This window comes from Pleurodeles waltl, chromosome 1_1 (genome assembly GCF_031143425.1).
Source record: "Pleurodeles waltl isolate 20211129_DDA chromosome 1_1, aPleWal1.hap1.20221129, whole genome shotgun sequence".
Lineage (NCBI taxonomy): Eukaryota > Metazoa > Chordata > Amphibia > Caudata > Salamandridae > Pleurodeles > Pleurodeles waltl.
This window is the reverse complement of record NC_090436.1, coordinates 254,877,014-254,899,231: the sequence shown is the minus strand read 5'-3', so window position 1 is coordinate 254,899,231 and position 22,218 is coordinate 254,877,014. Positions and strand designations below refer to the sequence as shown.

The following is a 22,218-nucleotide window of genomic DNA, read 5'->3' as shown; positions in this document are numbered from 1 at the left end:
TTACCATACAGTGTTGGTTGGGGAAGCACTCCGACCTTTATTTATTCCCTTGAGATGCAACAGGCCCTGGGTGCGTGTGGGTGCAGTACAGTGTATAATAGAGGCCGGGTAGCACTTTACATCCATTCCAACATTTAGTACTGGAGAACATTTTAGAACTCTTTCCTCGATACACAACAAACATAGTCTGTCGGCCTCTGACTGGGTTCAGGGTTGGGCTGGAGTCCATACTTCTGGTGTTGGCTGATGGAATCCGTGCTCCACGGAGTACCGGTATCTGAGTTGGTTTCGCAAGTGTTGGTATCATCACTCACTGGACCAGTAGACCTCTTGGAGCTCATTGCTCTTGGTATTGCCTCTGCTTCTTCCTGCTCCCCTTGTGTCAAGCCTTGCCGAGGGCTGGACATCACGGTGTCTCCCTCCGGCATGTTATTGATCTCCCTTGGGTTGCCACCCTGGTCCCCTGCCAGGGCTCCAATTTGCTTGAACCAGGAGACATTCCTTGGATGTTGACGATCTCCCACACCTCCTCGACCAGAGTGAGAAACCTCCACCTTGGGTGCCAGTCCCGCGTGATTAATTTGTCTCCGACCACCAGATCAGGAACCACTGCCTTGAATTCAAGCGGTCCTGAAGGAGAGGTCGGTATAGGCGCACAGAGAGCGCCCACCTTTGATGCAAGTCTGACTATAAGGGGACGCTCCCTCTCCAGGATACCAGAGGCCACTAGCCTCGAGTGTTAGGGTCCTCCCCAGGTATTCCCTCGGTTAAGGTAGGCCCTTCCTCAACCCCTTTTCTATTGTGATTATTTCTGCAGCACTTAATAAGCATATGCAACAGGGATCCAATGCCCTGATGAATGCCCAGAGACCCTCCATAGCTCAATTACAAGGGCAGAAACATGTCGGCTACTTCTTTTAGATAGGTGACCTTGTGAGTCATTGCTCTCACACTGGTTCCCCATTTCTTTTTAATCACACCACACAGAACCCTCTATTAAATTCACCCGGGTATCTGAGTAGGTGTTTTTATTTCCCTAGCATAGCTGGATCCCCTTTTCCAGAAATTAAATTAATTTACGCACTCCCTCCTGTTCTTTTAACAGCGAGGTTGAGTCCGCCCAGGTGGCACTGTCCTACCTGGGTGGGGCTAGGTGGTCATATGATGAAGCATGACACTATATAGTGTGTGAGACCACCTAGTCCGTAAAGGAAATTCCCCTTACAGACCTTACACCACTCCACAGCTCACTTACATTTCACCTCTAGTCGAGGTATACGAGTGGTCTAGTGTCACAATTGATACACTATCGACCTACTTACGCTACAAGAACCCCGTACTCTCATTTGTGATTTAGTATTGTGTTTTGGGAGTCGAGTACGGTGTGTGTCCTTCTCGCTCCCATATACTCTCCCTTTGTGTAATGTTGTCTATCATCACAGCCATGAAATGGCCATCTGGAAAGCTGCCAAAGTCCATGCTGACGCTTAACCCTTTTTGGGAGTAGATCCTGCCACAAAATTCGATAGTGAGTATCTTAAGCAGGCAAAATATGGAGCAAGTCAGGTTGGGAGGGTGCATGACACCTTTGACTTGGAATTACCTCTTGAGCCCGCTATGGTGCAGTGCCAAATGTCGGGATTAAAGAAGATGGATCCTCTATGCAAAGAAATATTGTGACTACACAAGATCCTCTGGTCCACAGCCCTTCACAGAGCTCCCAGGATGGAACCACCCAACAAACTAAACCTCGTATGACCAAGAAAGAGCGCAAACGCCTCAGGAAGGCCAATAAACAACAAGCAGAGTAAAGAAGTAGCCCCTCTTTCTTCGCCTCCCGGATGCCATCAGTTATCAAACGAGAACAATGACCAACCAAAATGGCAGCCACTTTACCTGCTCTTTCAACACAAAGTACCACACAACCTCCTGCAAGCCAAAGAGCTCACACCCTCACAACCCACTCAAACGGAAAGATCCGATACGGCCCACGTATCTACAGTCAGTTCAGATCAGTCAGAAGCCAGAGTTCCATCAGCACCCCAGGCCCTAACTCCAGAGGAACAGAGTTAGGTGCCTCTTCAAAACAGTTCTAAGGACTAGGGCCACCGACAAATGGCCCCTAATTTGTGGCAGGTCCCCCACGTTCAGGTTCAAGGAACAACCCAGCCACTCGTCCCGGCCAATGTTCATACCCATAATCCCAGCCAAACTCAACATCAACCTACTCCCTCATCCCATGCAGCCATAGTAGGCCTTCCAGTTATCATTCCTGAACTCACAAGAGACCCATTAGCAAACAACGGCATGGAACCACCAACCCAACATACATGTCAGTATCTTCAGATTTCCACTCAGGCCCAAGATAAAGTTCAGCCTTCTGCTTTGGCCAAAGATCAGCTCTCCAACCTCAGCAATGCCCAGCACCACACAAATACCCTCCGCCACATAGCTCCAGCAAGCCGTTTAACTCAGGATGCCATTTTCAAACATCCCTGTGATCCGTCAGCTAATTACAGCCCGGAACAGCTTCATTATTGCCCATATAACCCCCTATGGAATCCCGCTTACAGCCTCCAGGAGGACCATCAGTGGTAAAGAGGTAGTTTGGAGCCAGACACACTGAGGACCGAGATGATTCCCACTACAAGTCCAAAGGAGGTCACACCATCCTAAATAGAGTAGCCATTTTAAAGCTGGTCCGGGCCAACGCTAATCTCAACCAGCTTCAATCTGATCACATTGAATGTATTCAATTTAAAGCCAATTCAGCAATACCAGGAAGAGAAACAACAGCGGTCTCCTGGCCTGATAGTAGGACTTCTGCACTAGTATGGCAACAAAGGGACAATTTCTTAAGATGGGGTATCGAACTGACAAGGACTGATTCAGAGCCCTATCCGAGTCCCCTTCGTCCGAAAAAGAGCCCATTAATGAGGAGTAACAACAAGAGCACTGGAATGCTAAGGGGAGCAATCAGCCCCCTCAAACTCTCTCCCAATACCCTCCTGAATTTTACGATTCAACAAACAACAGCTCCAGATGCACCCATTTACATGAGGCAAGTGTCTTTCGCTAGCGACTCATTTGCCTCAGGAGGGGAGAAGATGGCGGCATGAATCTCAAGCAGCCACAACCCAAGCTTTTTAACCCTGTGCTCCTGGAACATTAACGGCCTAAGCAATAAGAGGGAAGAGAAAGACTTAATTAACCATTTGTTAAAACACAACATTGTGCTGTTGCAGGAAAAATGGTCGGAGCAGCTGGTACCCATCACAGGCTTCAAGGAATATCGCCTAGCTGCCAAGAAACAAAGAAAGGCTGGCAGAGCAGCAGGTGGAATGTCAACGTACATTGGAACACATCTATTATGGCAGCATGCTCCGATTGATTTGGCCCTTTTATTGGGCCCAATCTGTTAAATTCACTGCCTTAACTACCTCACATTTAGACCATACGCCCTGACTCTTACTGTGCAGTGTCTATATACATCTGAACAAAAAAGGCAAAGGAGGAAATCTTGAAGTTTTATGCAAACTAGTTAAACCTATACAACACATGTTCCCCCGTGAAAGGCTGGTGTTATTGGGGGATTTTAGCATGCACCTATTAGGAAGTAACCCCAATCACAATCAGTCTCCATTGTTGAGCACGAACTACAAAATACCCCTGGTAATAACATCACTCAACAAAAGTGACCTGCTTGGGAAAGAATGGTGTTATGGCTTTGGAACGCAGGGGAATGTAGTCCCTTAATGGTCGATTCCCTCAAGACCAACCAGCAGCCTTCACCAGAGTCATGAATAAGTCCTCTTCCATCCTGGACTATACCTTCGTTAACCTGTAGTCACTCACTACAGTATTCTCGACGGAGTAGAGAGTGACCAGTTCACCCAACACATCAGATGATTGTTAAACCCCCCTCCCCCCAAAGCACCCCATGCCAACGATCTACTGACCACCCCAAGTGCCTACAACCTTATGCGTTCGGTATGGAAAGGAGTAGATACTGAGACCTTGTGAGGAAATGCCCCCTTGGCATGGTTACCCCCTAACGTTTTGCTTTTGCTGATGCTAAGTTATGATTGGAAGTGTGCTTGGACCCTGCTAACCAGGCCCCAGCACCAGTGTTCTTTCCCTAAACTGTACCTTTGTCTCCACAATTGGCACGACCTTGGCACTCAGGTAAGTCCCTTGTAACTCGTACCCCTGATACCAAGGGCCCTGATGCCAGGGAAGGTCTCTAAGGGCTGCAGCATGTCTTATGCCCCCCTAGGGACCCCACACTCAGCACATGCACACTGCCTCACAGCTTGTGTGTGCTTGGGGGAGAAAATGACTGTCGACATGGCACTCCCCTCAGAGTGCCATGCCAACCTCACACTGCCTGTGGCATAGGTAAGTCACCCCTCGAGCAGGCCTTACAGCCCTCAGGCAGGGTGCACTATACCACAGGTGAGGGCATATGTGCATGAGCAGTATGCCCCTACAGTGTCTAAGCAAAACCTTAGACATTGTAAGTGCAGGGTAGCCATAAGAGTATATGGTCTGGGAGTTTGTCAAACACAAACTCCACAGCACCATAATGGCTACACTGAAAACTGGGAAGTTTTGTATCAAACTTCTCAGCACAATAAATGCACACTGATGCCAGTGTGCAATTTATTGTAAATTACAACCTGAGGGCATCTTAGAGATGCCCCCTGAAAACATACCCGACTTCTAGTGTAGGCTGACCAGTTCCTGCCAGCCTGCCACACACTAGACATGTTGCTGGCCACATGGGGAGTGTGCCTTTGTCACTCTGTGGCCAGGAACAAAGCCTGTACTGGGTGGAGGTGCTTCTCACCTCCCCCTGCAGGAACTGTAACACCTGGTGGTGAGCCTCAAAAGCTCACCCCTTTTGTTACAGCGACCCAGGGCATCCCAGCTAGTGGAGATGCCCGCCCCTCCAGTCACTGCCCCCACTTTTGGCGGCAAGGCTGGAGGAGATAATGAGAAAAACAAGGAGTCGTCACCCACCAGTCAGGACAGCCCCTAAGGTGTCCTGAGCTGAGGTGACCCCTGCCTTGAGAAATCCTCCATCTTGAGTTTGGAGGATTCCCCCAATAGGATTAGAGGTGTGTCCCCCTCCCCACAGGGAGGAGGCACAAAGAGGGTGTAGCCACCCTCTAGGCCAGTAGCCATTGGCTACTGCCCTCACAGACCTAAACACACCCCTAAATTCAGTATTTAGGGTCTCCCCAGATCCCAGGAAATCAGATTCCTGCAACCTGAAGAAAGAAGAAGGACTGCTGACCTACAAGCCTGCAGAGAAGGAGGAAGATGACAACTGATTTGGCCCCAGCCCTACCGGCCTGTCTCCAACTTCGAAAACCTGCTCCAGCGACGCATCCGACAGGGACCAGCGACCTCTGAAGCCTCCGAGCACTTCCCTGGACTACAGGACCAAGAAACTCCCATGAACAGCGGCCCTGTTCAAAAATCTGCAACTTCTTTGCAACAAAGAAGCAACTTTAAAGACTTCACGTTTCCCGCCGGAAGCGTAAGACTTCCCACTCTGCACCCGACACCCTTGGCTAGACCTGCAGAAAACAAACACCTCAGGGAGGACTCCCTGGCGACTGCAAGCCCGTGAGTAACCAGAGACGACCCCCGTGAACCCCCATAGCGATGCCTGCAGACAGAATCCAGAGGCTCCCCCTGACTGTGACTGCCTATAACAAGGGACCCGACGCCTGGAATCAACACTGCACCCGCAGCCCCCAGGACCTGAAGGAACCGAACTCCAGTGCAGGAGCGACCCCCCAGGCGACCCTCTGCCTAGCCCAGGTGGTGGCTACCCCGAGGAGCCCCCCGCACCTGCCTGCATCGTTGAAGTGACCCCCGGGTCCCTCCATTGTTTTCAATCTAATACCTGACGCCTGTTTGCACACTGCACCCGGCCGCCCCTGTGCCGCTGAGGGTGTACTTTCTGTGCCTTCTTGTGTCCCCCCCGGTGCTCTACAAAACCCCCCAGTCTGCCCCCCTGAGGACGCAAGTACTTACCTGCTGGTAGACTGGAACCGGAGCACCCCGGTTCCCTATAGGCGCCTCTGTGTTTTGGGCACCTCTTTGACCTCTGCACCTGACCGGCCCTGAACTGCTGGTGTGGTAACTTTGCAGTTGCCTTGAACCCCCAACGGTGGGCTGCCTATGCCCCAAACTTGAGACTTGTAAGTGTTTTACTTACCTTCAAAACTAACCTTTACTTACCTCCCCCAGGAACTGTTGATTTTTGCAGTGTCCACTTTGAAAATAGCTTATTGCCATTTTCACAAAGACTGTATGTGATATTGCTTTTATTCAAAGTTCCTAAAGTATCTACGTGAAGTACCTTAAATTTAAATTATTAATTGTAAATCTTGAACCTGTGGTTCTTAAAATAAACTAAGAAAAGATATTTTTCAATATAAAAACCTATTGGCCTGGAGCAAGTCTTTGAGTGTGTGTTCCTTATTTATTGCCTGTGTGTGTACAACAAATGCTTAACACTACCCTCTGATAAGCCTACTGCTCGACTACACTAACACAAAATAGAGCATTAGAATTATCTACTTTTGCCACTATCTTACCTCTAAGGGGAACCCTTGAACTATGTGCACACTATTTCTTACTTTGAAATACTATATACAGAGCCAACTTCCTACAGACCTTAATTCACTTCACACTCAACTTTTTACTACAATATAACCCTGCTTATAATCCGGACTTGATATACTTCTGGGAGTCCTTAACCACGACACTTCAAAGCTGCTTCGCAGTAACTAGGGCAGGAAATAGCAAAACCACCAAGAGGGGGGGGGGAGCCATATGGTTCATCTATGCCCTTCGGCTGGAAAAAAGAAAACTAAATAAGGTTGTCAGAGCACTCTGGCAGGATGATTCATCCGTCGGCATCGACTCCAGACAACACATTGTTGCCCTAAGATTACAATATAAGAACCATATTTGGTCTGCTAAGTGGTCCTACCAGACCCAAGTCTGGCTGAAGCTCCTTCATGCATGCAAAATGAAGAATAGCCACCGGTTTTAGGTTGAAATCAATTCCGTTGCAAATGGGAGAACCAGCCATCATAATGCAGGAATCTCAGAAGCAGACTGTTCCACTTGTATTAAGGCAGCTTTCTCGGGGGACTAGGAAGCTAGGAACACGCCTCCCACTCCGCCTAGTGTAGAATGCTCTTCTTTAACTTGTCAACCTCAACCCCATCGGGGACACACTGGCTACCCAAGGTACAACTGCAGGTAACCCTCAAAAGGTTGAGATCAGACGGGGCTCCTGACCCGAATGGACTACCTAACCATCTATTTAAGGAAGCCCAACCCTTTTGGGCTTCGATCCTCACACCACTTGGAAATCAGGCTTTTTTTGCCAAAATTATACCACGGTCATGGAGAGGCGGCATTTTCCATTCCATATACAGATCGGCTTGAGATCTGACCCAACAAACTATCGCCTAATTGCCCTGATAGATGTGGAAGCAAAGTTCTTTGCCTCCAACCTGCCATTGGACCTGGAATCATGGACTTCTGTTTCCAACCTCATCCCAAAAATACAGACTGGTTTCAGGGCAGGAATGAATGCCTCAATCAATCTTTTAGCAGTCTCACGTCTTGCTGAAAAAAGCCAAACGAAAACACATGCCACGTTACGCCTGCTTCGTTGATTTAGAGGCTGCCTTTGATAAGGTTAAGGACATGAAACTTTAGTCAGAAATGGCCACCTGGGGTATACCACCAAACCTGCTAGATATAATCAGAAATCTATACACAGATCAGGGTAAAATTGGAAAAGGCGATAGAATCACTTAGAAGATCCCCACGCATAACATACTAAAACAAGGTTGTGTGCTTGCCCCAGCACTATTTCACATCTATATGGCAGACCTTGACTCCAGACTAGCAGAACTAGCAAGCCCCACCCTTTCTCACCCCCCTTACCCCCCATCCCCCCCAAAATTAGCAAACAAACAGTTGTGCGTTTTACAATATGCAGATGACATTGTCCTCTTCAGCCAGGCTCAGTTTGGCCTTCAGCGCTCTATTACCAAACTGGAGGAATACCTGACAATGTGGGGTCTTGATCTAAATCACAGCAAAACCAAAGTGATCTGCTTCTCGGGCTCCCATAACATCAGTCGTATTAAGTTTAAGTGGGTTGTTGCCGGTAAACACACAGCGCTGGTCAAACATTTCAAATATCTTGGCGTAACATTGGACACATCTTTATGTTATAAAGACATTTTTTTGCAAATACAAGGGTTGGCCACAAACTACATTTTGCTGTCACACAGCTACAAAAATAGCTGGGCAGCATATCGCAGAGCTATCTTTTGCAGGTAATCAGAGCAAACTTCCTTCCATCGCTAACCTACTGATTGGAGATAATTAAAGGGCGTGATGCCCCTATTCTCAACTGCTTACAGTCTGTCTTGTTCAAACACCTTTTCCATCTACGAAAGCATTCATCCCAAGGTCAAGTGAGGTTGGATTTTGGACTGTTCCATCAAGCTCCAATCCGTTGAGGGGCAATTAAAAAATGTGCTGGAAACTAAGAAACCCCCCTGCCCCCCCCCAACACCCCTCCTCCTTCCGACACATTGGCCACCCAGTGCTGGAAGGAAATGGGGTTCCATCCTGATGATAGCTCAAGTTGGTCGTCCGTACTCAGGCAAGCCCTGACTAACTTAAATCTACAGGCTGCCTGGGACTCCAACACCGCCCTCGCTCTGTCAAAAAGAATCATCAACAAGGCTTGCAAACTTCATTCTTGGACAACTGACAAAGCTGATGTGGCGACTCAACATCATGGCTGGACAGTCTTGCATACTTATTCAGGCTTGCACCCCCAGCTTTACCTCACGACCCATCTAGCTGGCTCCATCCAACACTCTCTCCTCCAAATTCGTATGGGTGTTTTCCCTCCCTAGGACCTGACTCCACTGTGGAAGCAATCTTGGCCAGACCTCTCTTGCCGCTTTTGCGGCTTGTTGACCAAAAGTATTTTACACTTCCTGTGTGTTTGTCTGGCAGTCCTGTTAATGCGAAAGAAACTGTTACGCTCCCCACTAAAAGCCCTATGAATTAGACCTTGTCGCTCAGCGTTGATGGCGCTCTTAGATGGGCAAAACATTCAGCTTGCAGCCAGAGCTACTAAGTTGCTCTTGAACATTAAAAAACTGCTCTCCCAACCGGCTGAGACACAGGAGGGTCCTCTGATCTGGTACTGAACAATCACAATCGTCATCTGTTTCCCTTGGCACTTTAAGCAATGAGCTCCTTCACTTCTTTAGCCTTGGGTCACCAATCTATTATGTTCTTCTGCCAAGACTCAGTTCCGATTTTTTGTCAATGTATATTTCAATCTCCTATCAACCCAATCAGTTAAACTTTTTAAACTATATGCTTCAGTGACAATATAGTGTAGTATGGTGGCATTCTAATTCTTTCTTTTTCTTTTTTTTAGCTTGTGTATCTAAGATGCAACGGGTTTAACTAACTATGCATTAATAAATTGACTTGAATACTCTACTGAGTTGCAGCAATCTTGCTGTTCATCTCCCCGTGCTAGTCGCATTATACTTTTTTAGTATACCATAGTAATGAAAAAGCAAGGAAACCGTTTTTTTTTTCTTCCAGTGATTCCCCCCAAAATACATTAATTGCATCCATTATTTTTCATAACTGTCTTACCAAAAACACATCACAACGAGATTCATCAATCACGGACATGTGTGATGTTAACAACATATAATAAGATTTAAAACTGTGCGTCAAGATGAGGACGGAGATGGGGAGAGGGAAATGTCAAGGTAGATGCGAAAGAGAAAGTTATTACGTTCCTAGAGACGACAGAGATTTAAGAGAGGTCGGGAAGAGAATCGTAGAATGTAGAAAAGAGAGGGCAGGTTGTGGAAGAAGTGGGGGCGATAAATGGGAAAGAAAATGTAGGTGGTAAATAGGGGTGCATAGGAAAAAAGTGCAAGAGGGCGGAAGGAGATAAAGAAAGTGAGAAAGAAAGAAGAGGATACAGAAAACAAGAGGATGTACATGAGAGCAAACAGGAGTGGCATAAGGGCGGGGACATAAGTACGGGGGGTCGAATTTGGATCTCAGAGACCCATAAGAGGTGGCCTTGCTATTATAAATGCAAAGGTGAAAAGGTGTAGTAGTGCCCGCGTCTACAGGGGGGCAGTTGCACCGTAATGGTGACACTCTTTTAATGTCGCTCCGGGGGCAAAAAGACTCCCTTTTTTGTTGTTCCTATTAGGGCTCATGACACCGTTGTTAGGTCACTGCTGTGAACATAATTGCACATAACTATGTGACAGACCAAAATTACACCCTACGAATTTCTTTTGCATAGGTGGAGTCTATTTGATTTAATTTCACAAAGAGCACTCGGTGTTGAACAGTATACTCGAACTGGACTAATAAAGGTCGTCTTGTGTGAGGGAATACTGTATAGGTAAGAAACTATGTGACATTTTGCCCTCTCAAGATGTTTGGTGAAAACATATTTTGTCTGTTTATATGTGTATTTCACACAGCCTGACACTGAGCCAATTACGTCTAGTAACTAACATTTGTTTTGTTTTTAAACAGGACTTTGATCAGGTTTATCGAGTTATGTAAAAATGTCTAAATATTTATATATGCCTTTTCTGACGTTATTATATTGAGGAGTAAGCAACTCTCAAGGCACTACCGTTTAAGTGAGCATACTGCAAACCTTCAGTCCCACTTGTCTTTGAACCATACCTGTCCTGGACAGGGGGGTAAAATGTGTAGATTCTGCTCAGCAGATCACACTGCATGACTGGGCACATTAGGTATTACATTCATTCAGTGTATTCATGGCGAGGACTTTGTGAAGAACCTAAGAAGCTACAAAGCAGTGTTGAAAATATTGAAGGTGCTGAAGCCCACCACCATTAAGAAGTGATTAAAAGTAACATTAACTGTGAAGTGATGTATAGAAAAGGTTACCGGAAAAGCAATGTAAAATGGCATGCCAAAAACCATGACAAAACCATCACCATTATCTTAGAATACTGAGTTCTGCTCAATATGGACCTGGGGAACCAGTCTTGAAAAAGTGAAATGTAATGCGGGCCCAGATCCTGGCAAGAACATGTAGTGTCCAAAAACTCCAAGTGTCACATGGATCTTTACCACAGTTTAATGTTGCATGACAAGATCTTGTCACATGGTACAAACGGCCCAGAATCTGTCTTGAACTAAAGCCCCTTCCAATCACAAACACCATAGATTCCAATAAAGAACTCTACATCATCCAATGAGCTAATGATGTGAGAACGCATCCTCAGTTTGGAGCAAGAAAGAGAAAGTAAAGATGCCACAGCGCACTTTGGGTTAGTTACCTTTTCACTTTGGCGCAATGGGCCAACTAAACCCATCTCTATCCCGGCATTTCAATATCTGGTGAAAGTTCAGCATAGATAGTGGCTGAAAAATGGGGAACCATCACTAGAATCGGATGCAGTAATGCCATTTTCTTTGGTAAGCACCCGTTTCTGTAATTACCAATCCATGTGGTATGTTCTGAGTCTAGGAGAGGAAATAGCACTTCAGTATTCCTGTTCAACTCAGAATTGCCTCTAACCTTCACAACTTGCGCAGGATCCCTGAACTTGTAAGTCCCTTTTTCAAGCAATAAGGGAACCTTGACACAAACCCAATCCCCTACACAAACTCTTGACATGACTTTCCTTTTCTGGTTTTCTGAATTCTTGCTCTCGGTTCTCAACTGTTTTTGTCCTAAAGCAGTTTGCCAATTAGCCTCCAGAAGGAGCATCACACTCTTGGTCTAATAGCATCACAATCAAAGACGGACTCATGGACTCACCACCTTTCTTGCCTCCATTACTTCCAAAGAAAACCTCCCAGCCACAGAATGTGGAGTGGTCTGGTAGGACCAAATTAAATCTCTAATGGCATTTTCACAATTCACCTGGTTTTAATGCACTTTGAATACACTCGACCAACACTTTGATACCTCTCAGACTTGCCACTGGCGGGAGGGTGGTACAGCAGTGTGCATAAATGCTTTATGCCATAATTATCCCAAAAAAACTCTTCATGGCAAGTGAGGGGAATTGACCACAATTATCAGTCAAAATTCCACATGCAATTCTTTCTCTTACAAAAATGTTGCTAAAAAAAGCCATTGTAGTAGGCTCAGTCACACACTTGACCTGTACTCAACTAGATAGTCATGTAACACAATAAAATATCTTATTTTGTTAGGTAATGCATGAAATGGGCCCAAAAAATCAACACCCACTCTCTGCCAAACTTTTCCAGGGCAATTCACAGGTTGTGCTACAATTGTAGATGTAACAAAGCATTTATCACTGTGCACAGCGACTTACCAAGTCTTCAGCTTCTCTATCTTCACCAGGCCATCAAAGTTATTTCTTTCTTGTCTTTGCTTGTTGGCACTTATGCCTAAATGGCCTGCAGAAGCTGCTTCTAGAATTCTTGATCCCAATTATTAAGGAGGGATCAACATATACCCTCTCACCAAAACACCACTTTCCACAGGAATGTCATAGAAACTTTGCAATATGGTTGGAGATCTTAGCTCTATGGTTTTTCTTTTGGCCGACCTGAAGAAACAGAATTTAACTCATCCTGTGAAGTCTGATCAGATTTCATCCTGATGATTAAATCACTCATGTCACCATAAGTGGTTTTGCTGTCAGCCATAACAATAATGCATTCTTCAGTGTCATTCTCAACCAGATTCTGTTGAGTTTCATCAATTACCAGTAGACTTGATAAGAAATCTTCTGTTAATTTCTTACCACCTGCAATGTAATGTATCCTCTTCAGTACCTTCAGTGCTCTTGCCAATGTCTTAACAGTTTAATCAAGGGTAGAATTTTTGAACATTAGTAATCTCATTTGAACTTTGTTAGAATAACATCTAGACACCAATTGATCCCATACTAGCTGAGAATCACAATATGTTGACAATACGTTTAAAGCTGTAATGTATTAATCAATTGATTCATGTACATCTTATACTTTTGTGAAGAATTTATGTTGATGCACAACCAAATTAGGTTTACTTTAAAAATGACTTGCAAGTTGTTTCACTGAAACCTGATACTCGTCCCCTTTTTCACCTTGTGCCATAGTATATTATGGTAAGTGATCAATAACATTTTAGCCCTCTACACCTAAATAATATAATACATTTGCTTTTCTGTCCGATTTGAATTTCTGACCATCAATTGCCCCATCTAAGCATTAAAAGAAGGAAACCAGAAGCACCATTTGAGAACAGGCTCACTTCGTTCTTGAGAGAATGGGGCAGGCGGAGTTACTGTTTGCATGATGCTAAGAAAAAAATGAGCTGTGAACATGTGTAATGGAAGAGAGTAAGAAAATATTTTTGAATATTACACTGGCACGGATGTTGGCACCAACAAAACACCCAATAGAGCTGTGCAAGTACAAAATTAATACAAATTCACAATGCTGTTACCTTAGACATGTAACAATATAATTTTAAAGTGTGCGCATCACCGAAAACATGCAGAATATCAGTTCCAGTGTTAAGGAAGTTCTGATGCATTTCATCCTCCTTCTCAGGATTCGAAAATGCTTTCCCGAGTTTGATGGGATCTTTGGGCCCAGTGAGGAGTATGATGACCATACACAATCAATTCAATCAACAAATGTAAATGCCATGACCAATTCAGCCACAGAAACAATACTCCCGTCTGAGAAAAGTTTCAAAACTTTAATTTATAACAACAGAGCCAAAGTCAGGTACATTGTGCACAAAATTAAATTATAAAGATAAAGAAAAAACATAGACTGGCCAGATCTACAAAACAGATTTAATCTATACAATATCATCACCATTAAACATTCAAGAAGAAGAATACATATTAATAAAGCAATCACTTGTGAGACAGAAACACTCTTTAAATCAGACTGTGAATACAATAGTCAAATCAGATTACAAAGATTCAGAAATCAAGATTTGGACATCAGGGCTTGAAACATCTACTCCACCACTCCATATGGCGAGTTTTATTTTATGAGATCGAGCTATTTGTAGATTCCACTCAACCCTTCTGGCCAGTGGACAAAGAACAGGTGTTCTGTTCAGTCAAAATCTGAACTAGCAATTACGATGCCTTTAAATCTTATTCTTGTCACATTAGCTCTCTGGTCAGAGACAGAGGTCAAAAGTCAATTTGTCTTCTTGCAATACAATACTTTTCCTTGTGACTGCAGAGTTCCAGGATTTTGTAAGGTGAACTGTCTGACCTATGTGAAATGAAAGGGTTTTAGTATCAGTTTTTTCCTAACACACAACATTTATATAACTGTCAATTTTACAAACATTTCAAAATATATTTCAGTAGCTGTGAAAGACCATTTTGTTGTACTTCTGTGTGATGAAAAAAATATTTTTATAGGATGGGAAAAAATGTCAGAACACTTTACTTGGTGATATGCAAATGATAAACGTTTTCTGAAATCCAATTTTCACAGTTTATTGTTAATACACTATAATGTTTTATCAGTAAAGCTGCAAGTTAATAGTGAAGAGTTTTGGACATTTCTTGGTAATTTACTGTCTGTAAATGACAGCGTGCTACCACATCATGCTTTAGTAATATATTTATTAAAAGTGAGTTTTTAAACATAAACTGAGAAACACTCCTGCCCAGGTGGCAAAGCTGTTAGTAAACTAAGAGGCAAGTCATGAATGAATCATGTGTACCCTATACGTGGGCTAGATTTATTATTTATTATACATGGAGCAAACGTTTAGTGTATTCAAACAAAAGAGGATTTTCTTTTACAGCAGAAATGCTCAACTCACATATTTGAAGGTGAACTTATGTGAGAATGAAGAAAAAGGTGAATGTAAGGTACAATATTTGACTATTATCACACAATTTGAGACCCATTTCCGGGTCAAGTACATTACAGTTAGGTCAAGTAGGTTATTCAGGCTACTCAACTTGCAGGTCTAGTAACATTTTTATGATTATTCAAGGCCTGGACATAGGTTCTCCCTACTGCTAACCAAATTAGGACAGGCATGCATGGGAATGTGGGAACACGTGTGGGCAAAAGTCAAAAAGAAAGGACAAAAAATAATTTTACATTCTCTTCCAGGGGATCCTCATCAATAGTCATAAACATTGAATATTCCCGCCCTTGTGCGGGGACCCCGGAGCATATATATATAAAATACATACATATTATCATGTGTAAAACAGCAATGCAGGCTATAATCATAAATAGGCTAAAATGCTTTATTTCTATGCAAGTTTTTTTTTTTTTTTTTTTTTTTTTATATTATAAAATCACAATAGATCATAAATATCTACCTAAGCCCCAAAAACTGGACTTAGGGAAGTAAACAGCAGTAAATAGCAGAGAAAAATAGAAAAAACCACATTGAAAAACAATGAAGCATTCTTAGCCAATAGGCTGCATGCAGGTTAACACAGGAGAACCATAAAAACTTTGGCACCGTGCCTTTAAGACCCTGAGCACCTCCAGTATCCCACCATGCCTCAGGGGTGAAGGGAAGGTGACAGTTGGTTCACAGTTAGGTCAGTTCTTTTTTCCGGCTTCTTCTGAGAGGATCCTGGAGCATTGAGCTCTCAGTTTTTCTGAGTTTTTTCTTCAGAAAAATCCCTAAAAATAGTGTTTTTCCTGTTTACTCAACAGATAACATCTTTTGTCTGAGTTTGGCAGTCTTTTCTGACAGAAAATGCCATCTCTTTTTGTAAAATGTCCTTCTTGTGGGAAGAAGAAAGCCCAGTCAGACCCACACTCTCTGTGTATTGTCTGCCTGCCACAGAGTCACTGTCCTGACACCTGCAAGTATTGTAAGAAGATGTCAAGGAGGACTCTCAAAGACAGAGCAAAAATCAGGCTACATGGGCTTCAGGAGAGGAAAAAGTCAACATCCTCTTCACTTCCCAGGCCTACAACAGAAGGAATGGCCAGATCGACGTCGACAGGTAGGATTGTGCCTGTTTGTTCTCCATCGACGTCATCGGCGCCACCGTCTCACCGGCATAGATCGCCGTCGACGGTGACCAGACCGACGTCGAGGGACAAAGCGTCGAAGCATGGACAGCACAGGGGTACATCTCCGTCGACGGCAGACCGCCGTTCGGCGTCGAGCCATCTCCGGCGCTCCCGTTCGCCGTCGAGAACATCTCGCCCCCTGGCGTCGAAGGACACGACGCCAAAAACACCACGACGGCATGAGCATCCGCCGTCGACCACTCGCCACTCAACGTCGAGGCACACGACGGCGAGTAGGTCCAGATCCCGCGATCGGCGTCAAGACATTCAACGTCAAGGCCTTCGACGTCAAGACCTTCGACGTCGAGAACAGACCAGCCAGCGCAACTTTCGACGTCGAGGATGCAATCGACGTCGACACAACCTTCAGCTGTGTCACAGGCAGTAGAGCCAGCGGATAAAGCTCCCTCACCGGTGGTCTCTATACGGAGTGCATCATCCCATTCCAGAGCGGGCTCATCGGGGCATGTTTCTCCCATCACTCTATCACCTAGATGGTTAGAGAGCTTGAATAGACCGGCAGCATCCCCGGATTCCCAATACTCTAGGATGTATTCTCCTACTGCCTCATTACCTAGAACGCCATCGCCTACAGCTAGAGCAGGACGGGCTCGTTCTGCTTCTCGTCAGCCGACCACAAGACCTGCACACTCTGCTACAGCTTCTCGTAGCAGGTCTCGTTCCCGAAGGAGAACCAGGTCGCGAACACCACACAGAAGATCACCTTCTTGGTCTTCTTCAGGATCGTCTGTTGGGCGCTACTCCCCCACACTGACAGATTCTCCACCTGCTAGGATCTCACCGGTGGATGATATCACCACTTTTAATGAGGTTCTTTTAAGGGGAGCGCAGAAACTAAATATTGAGGTACTGGAGCCGGCCACCTCATCCTCAGTTATCTTTGAGACCCTACAACACAGATCAGTCTCGAGAAAACTGCTGCCACTAGTACCGGGTTTGCTGCAACCTACTATGGACACCTTTCTGACTCCAGCCGCTCTCAAGTCTGCCCCGGCTAGGATTCAAAAGAAGTACAAAGCTCCGGAGCAAGATCCTTTATTCCTACGGAAGGATCCGCCACCGGACTCTGTTATCTTAGCCGCAGCCAGAAAAACACACTCTGTGGCATCATCTTCCACAGTCCCCCCGGATAAGGAGAGCAGACACCTAGACTCCCTGGGGAGAAAGATGTGCGGTACGGCGGCATCTGCTATGAAGGTCTCCAGCGCCTCAGCACTTCTGGGCAGATATGACCGCTCTCTGTGGGACTCACTCCACAGATTTACAGAAAAGTTGCCCAGGGAAGATAGACAGGACTTCCAGGAAATCTTGCAGGAAGGGGGCCTAGTATCTAACCAGGTCATCAGCGCGGCGGCGGACGGGGCGGATTTGGCTGCGCATGGGTATGCGCACGGAATCTGCGCTAGGAGGTCTTCCTGGCTACGGCTCACAGGTCTGAAACAGGAAGCACAGCAACGCATTTTAAACCTCCCATTCAGTGGGAATTCGTTGTTCGGTACCCACGCGGATGAAGAGATGGCCCGAATGAAAACGGAGGTGGACACTATGAGGGCAGTGGGCCTGGAACGTAAGAAAGACTTCAGGCGGAGGTACAGGCCGTACGACAGACGACCATTCCAGCAGAGGGTTCAAACCCCTCACTGGTCTCAGAGGCCACAACAACGACAGGGACGTCCCCTGTTTCAGGCACGTAGACCCACAAGAGACCGAGGGGCAAGTAGACCTCAACAGTCTACAGCAAAGACACCAACAAAGCAATGAAGCATTGCTTCCCTCAACACTGTGCACCACTCCGGTGGGGGGAAGTATTACGCATCATCTTCACGAGTGGCACTCCATCACAAGAGACAAATGGGTGCTCAATATTGTCGAACATGGCTATTCTCTCCTTTTCAAAAAACCTCTGCCACACTTGCCGCCAGCAAGATGTTTTCCTTCTCATCTCAGCCTGCTACGCAAGGAAGTTCTTGCACTCCTACAAAAGAAAGCTGTAGAAAAGGTTCCTCCGGCACAAAAAGGAAAAGGGGTGTACTCCCGTTACTTTCTGGTGGCGAAAAAAGGTCAACAGGGCATCTTCAGGCCAATTCTGGATTTACGGCTCCTGAACAAGTACATAAGAAAACAGAAGTTCAGGATGCTAGCCCTTCACCAGATTGTTCCGCAACTGCATCAGGGAGACTGGATGTGCTCCATCGACCTACAGGATGCATATTTTCACATCCCAATAGCATCCAAACATCGGAAATTCTTACGTTTCCAGATAGCGTCACAGCACTACCAATTCAGAGTCCTACCATTCGGCCTGAAGTCTGCACCCGAGTCTTTTCAAAATGTGTAGCAGTGGTAGCGGCACATCTTCGAAGGCAAAAAATATTCGTCTACCCCTACCTGGACGACTGGCTATTGAAGGCTTCCTCTCCGGATCAGGCGAGAAAACATCGAGACATTGTACTAAGAACTTTCGAGTCTCTAGGTCTTCAAATCAACCACAACAAGTCAACCTTGATTCCAACACAAAACCTCCACTACCTGGGAGCTATACTAAACACAGAGCTCCAAAGAGTGTATCCTTCGGAGGAACGACTTTTATCAATCCACAGGAAGTGTCAACAACTATTAACAGCCGATGCACCTACTGCTCGTCAGGTGACATTGCTTCTGGGCTCCATGGCTTCATGCATCTTCATTGTCCCGAATGCCAGGCTACACATGAGGCCCCTTCAGGAGGCATTAGAGAACAACTGGAGCCAAAAGACTGGTCGCTGGGAGGACAGAGTACGACTACCAGCAGCGGCTTTTCAATCACTACAATGGTGGATGCACAGACCTCACCTGTCGATAGGTTCTCCGTTTCACCAGACAATTCCAGCCGACACTCTGGTAACGGATGCGTCTCTTCAGGGTTGGGGTGCTCATCTGGGTTCCTTCCAAGCTCAGGGTCTGTGGTCCGACAAGGAAAAGAACTATCACATAAATCTACTGGAGCTCAGAGCGGTCCATCTGGCTCTCAAATCTTTCTCTCCATTGGTTCAGGGGAAATCTCTCCTAATTCAGACAGACAATACAACCACAATGTATTACCTGAACAAACAGGGGGGAACAAGATCACTACCTCTGTCTCGAGAGTCCCAAACGATATGGCATTGGCTCCTGGCCAGGGGAATGTCTATCACAGCGATACACCTGCCAGGTCAGCAAAACGTAGAGGCAGATTTCCTGAGCAGACATCTAGAAGACGCGCACGACTGGGTCCTACACGACGAAGTCGTCGAGGACATCTTCGGTCAATGGGGTCGACCCCAGTTGGATCTCTTTGCAGACGAAGCAAACAAGAAATGCCCAGACTTCTCATCCAGGTTCTGCCGTCCGGGATCTCAAGGGAATGCCCTGTTGATCAACTGGTCAGGGATATTTCTCTACGCCTTTCCACCGATTCCCCTCATACCGGCAGTAATCAACAAACTTTACAACTCCAGAACCAGAATGATTCTGATAGCGCCACAATGGCCCCGCCAATTCTGGTACACGGATCTACTCAACTTATCGGAAAAACCTCACAGGAGGTTGCCGTGCAGACCGGATCTCCTGAGCAGAATGGAAGGCAGAATCCTACATCCCAACCTTCCCTTTCTGAGCTTGACAGCATGGCTCCTGAATTCCTACAGTATGGGCACCTAGGGCTCTCACAGGAGTGCATGAACATCTTGAAAGAGTCAAAACGACCTTCCACGCGGCGTTCTTACGCTTTTAAGTGGAAGCGATTTTACATCTGGTGCTCTCAACAAGGTATAAATCCCATACGAGCTCAGGAGGATGTCATACTGTCCTATTTGCTTCATCTGGCGAAGTCTGGTCTGCAGGTATCTTCTATTAAGGTTCATTTGTCTGCAATTACAGCGTATCGTAAGTCGCCTTCTCAGGAATCCTTCTTTACAATACCTGTAGTCAAGGATTTCTTAGAAGGCTTGAAAAAGGTTTTTCCTCCCATTCGGAGACCTTCTCCTCCATGGGAACTGAATGTAGTCCTGTCAAAACTTATGGGCCCTCCCTTTGAACCTATCCACAAGGCCTCTTTACAGCACCTTACGTGGAAGACGGCTTTTTTGGTGGCCATTACTTCAGCGAGGAGGGTCAGCGAAATTCAGGCTCTGTCTTGCAGAGAACCGTACACGGTTTTTCACGATAATAGAGTGGTTCTGCGAACTCACCCATCTTTCCTTCCGAAGGTGGTATCAGAATTCCATATCAATCAGACTATATCTTTACCGACTTTCTTTCCCAATCCGGAGACTCCGGCTGAGAAAGCATTGCATTCTTTAGACTTGAAAAGAGTGCTGAAATTCTATTTGGACAAAACAAAACCGATTAGACATTCTAACCATTTGTTTCTGAATTATGGTCATTTAAGAACAGGAGAGGCAGCGTCTAAACAAACGATATCAAGATGGATTGTGTCTTGTATTGTTAACACTTACCAACTGGCTAATAAGCAATTACTGGCTAGGCCAAAAGCGCATTCCACAAGGGGAAAAGCGGCTACTGCTGCCCTCCTTAACAATGTACCAATTTCCGAGATTTGTAAGGCTGCTACATGGAAGTCTGTGCATACCTTTACTAAGCATTACTGTTTAGACTCGGATGCAAGAGCGGATGCCCAGGTGGGGCAGGCCTCTCTTAGAAATCTATTTGCATGAATATGTACTCTTTCCTGCACTTCTTTCAGACAGTCCGCAGAGTTTAGGGATGGGCTTGCTAATCTATTCAATGTTTATGACTATTGATGAGGATCCCCTGGAAGAGAAGGATAAGTTACTTACCTGTAAATCCTAGTTCTCTTCCAGGGGTATCCTCATCAAAGTCATAAACAACCCACCCTCCTCCCCGGACTCAAGTCTCCTAGAAGTGCAGGACAGATTATCTTTCTGATCAGTTACACAGATTGTCACCGTAAAAAAGTACTGACCTAACTGTGAACCAACTGTCACCTTCCCTTCACCCCTGAGGCATGGTGGGATACTGGAGGTGCTCAGGGTCTTAAAGGCACGGTGCCAAAGTTTTTATGGTTCTCCTGTGTTAACCTGCATGCAGCCTATTGGCTAAGAATGCTTCATTGTTTTTCAATGTGGTTTTTTCTATTTTTCTCTGCTATTTACTGCTGTTTACTTCCCTAAGTCCAGTTTTTGGGGCTTAGGTAGATATTTATGATCTATTGTGATTTTATAATATAAAAAAAAAAAAAAAAACTTGCATAGAAATAAAGCATTTTAGCCTATTTATGATTATAGCCTGCATTGCTGTTTTACACATGATAATATGTATGTATTTTATATATATATGCTCCGGGGTCCCCGCACAAGGGCGGGAATATTCAATGTTTATGACTTTGATGAGGATACCCCTGGAAGAGAACTAGGATTTACAGGTAAGTAACTTATCCAAATCATCTATCTCGGGCTAGGTTAAGCTATCTAAGAAATATAAAATAGGCTGGTGTCAGCATGCTAACTCATCGGGGAAAATACGTTGAGGTGACTAATAGTGGTGCAATTGAATATATCTCTTCTGGGATCAGCATTCAATTCACTTTCGTCAGCGAAGCATGTCGATTATCATCAAAGTCCATTAGGCATCATCAGGGGAGAGTGCAGAACACGGGCTGCAGGTGGAAATCAGGAAACATCCAAGGGACAAGTTGACAGAACAAGATTCTAAATGGGATTGCTGCAAACTTACTAAGTCCATCCCTTAATTAAAAATACTCCCAACAGCTTGATTGGTCAGCATGATGAGTTCATAACACACGAAAAGGGCAATATCCAATCAGTCTATGAGCACAAATCGACTTTGCAACATCCTTCTAAGTTCCAGGTTTGGTGAGATGTTGCCTCTCCTTTCCATGTGAATTGAATAGTTCAACCATTTTGTACATCACTTGTTGCAGTCCATATTCTTTCCTATGGTGTAGGATGATTTCAATAGCTCACACAAGAAAAAGTTCCACTAAGCAATGGCACTGCTTTAACTTACAATCCTCAGGTCTCTGCATAACAAAGTCAA

At 45.3% G+C, this 22,218-nt stretch overlaps 1 protein-coding gene across 2 annotated transcripts in view; it reads left to right on the top strand.

Moving 5' to 3' along the window:
* The window catches only part of C1_1H5orf34 (chromosome 1_1 C5orf34 homolog), a 236,186-nt gene that overhangs the window by 89,887 nt on the left and 124,081 nt on the right, over nucleotides 1-22,218 (top strand). For both annotated transcript variants that reach the window (XM_069221520.1, XM_069221526.1), the window contains exon 5: nucleotides 10,409-10,510. In XM_069221520.1, coding sequence (XP_069077621.1) covers nucleotides 10,409-10,510 — 102 coding nt within the window. The remainder of the gene's footprint in view (nucleotides 1-10,408; nucleotides 10,511-22,218) is intronic.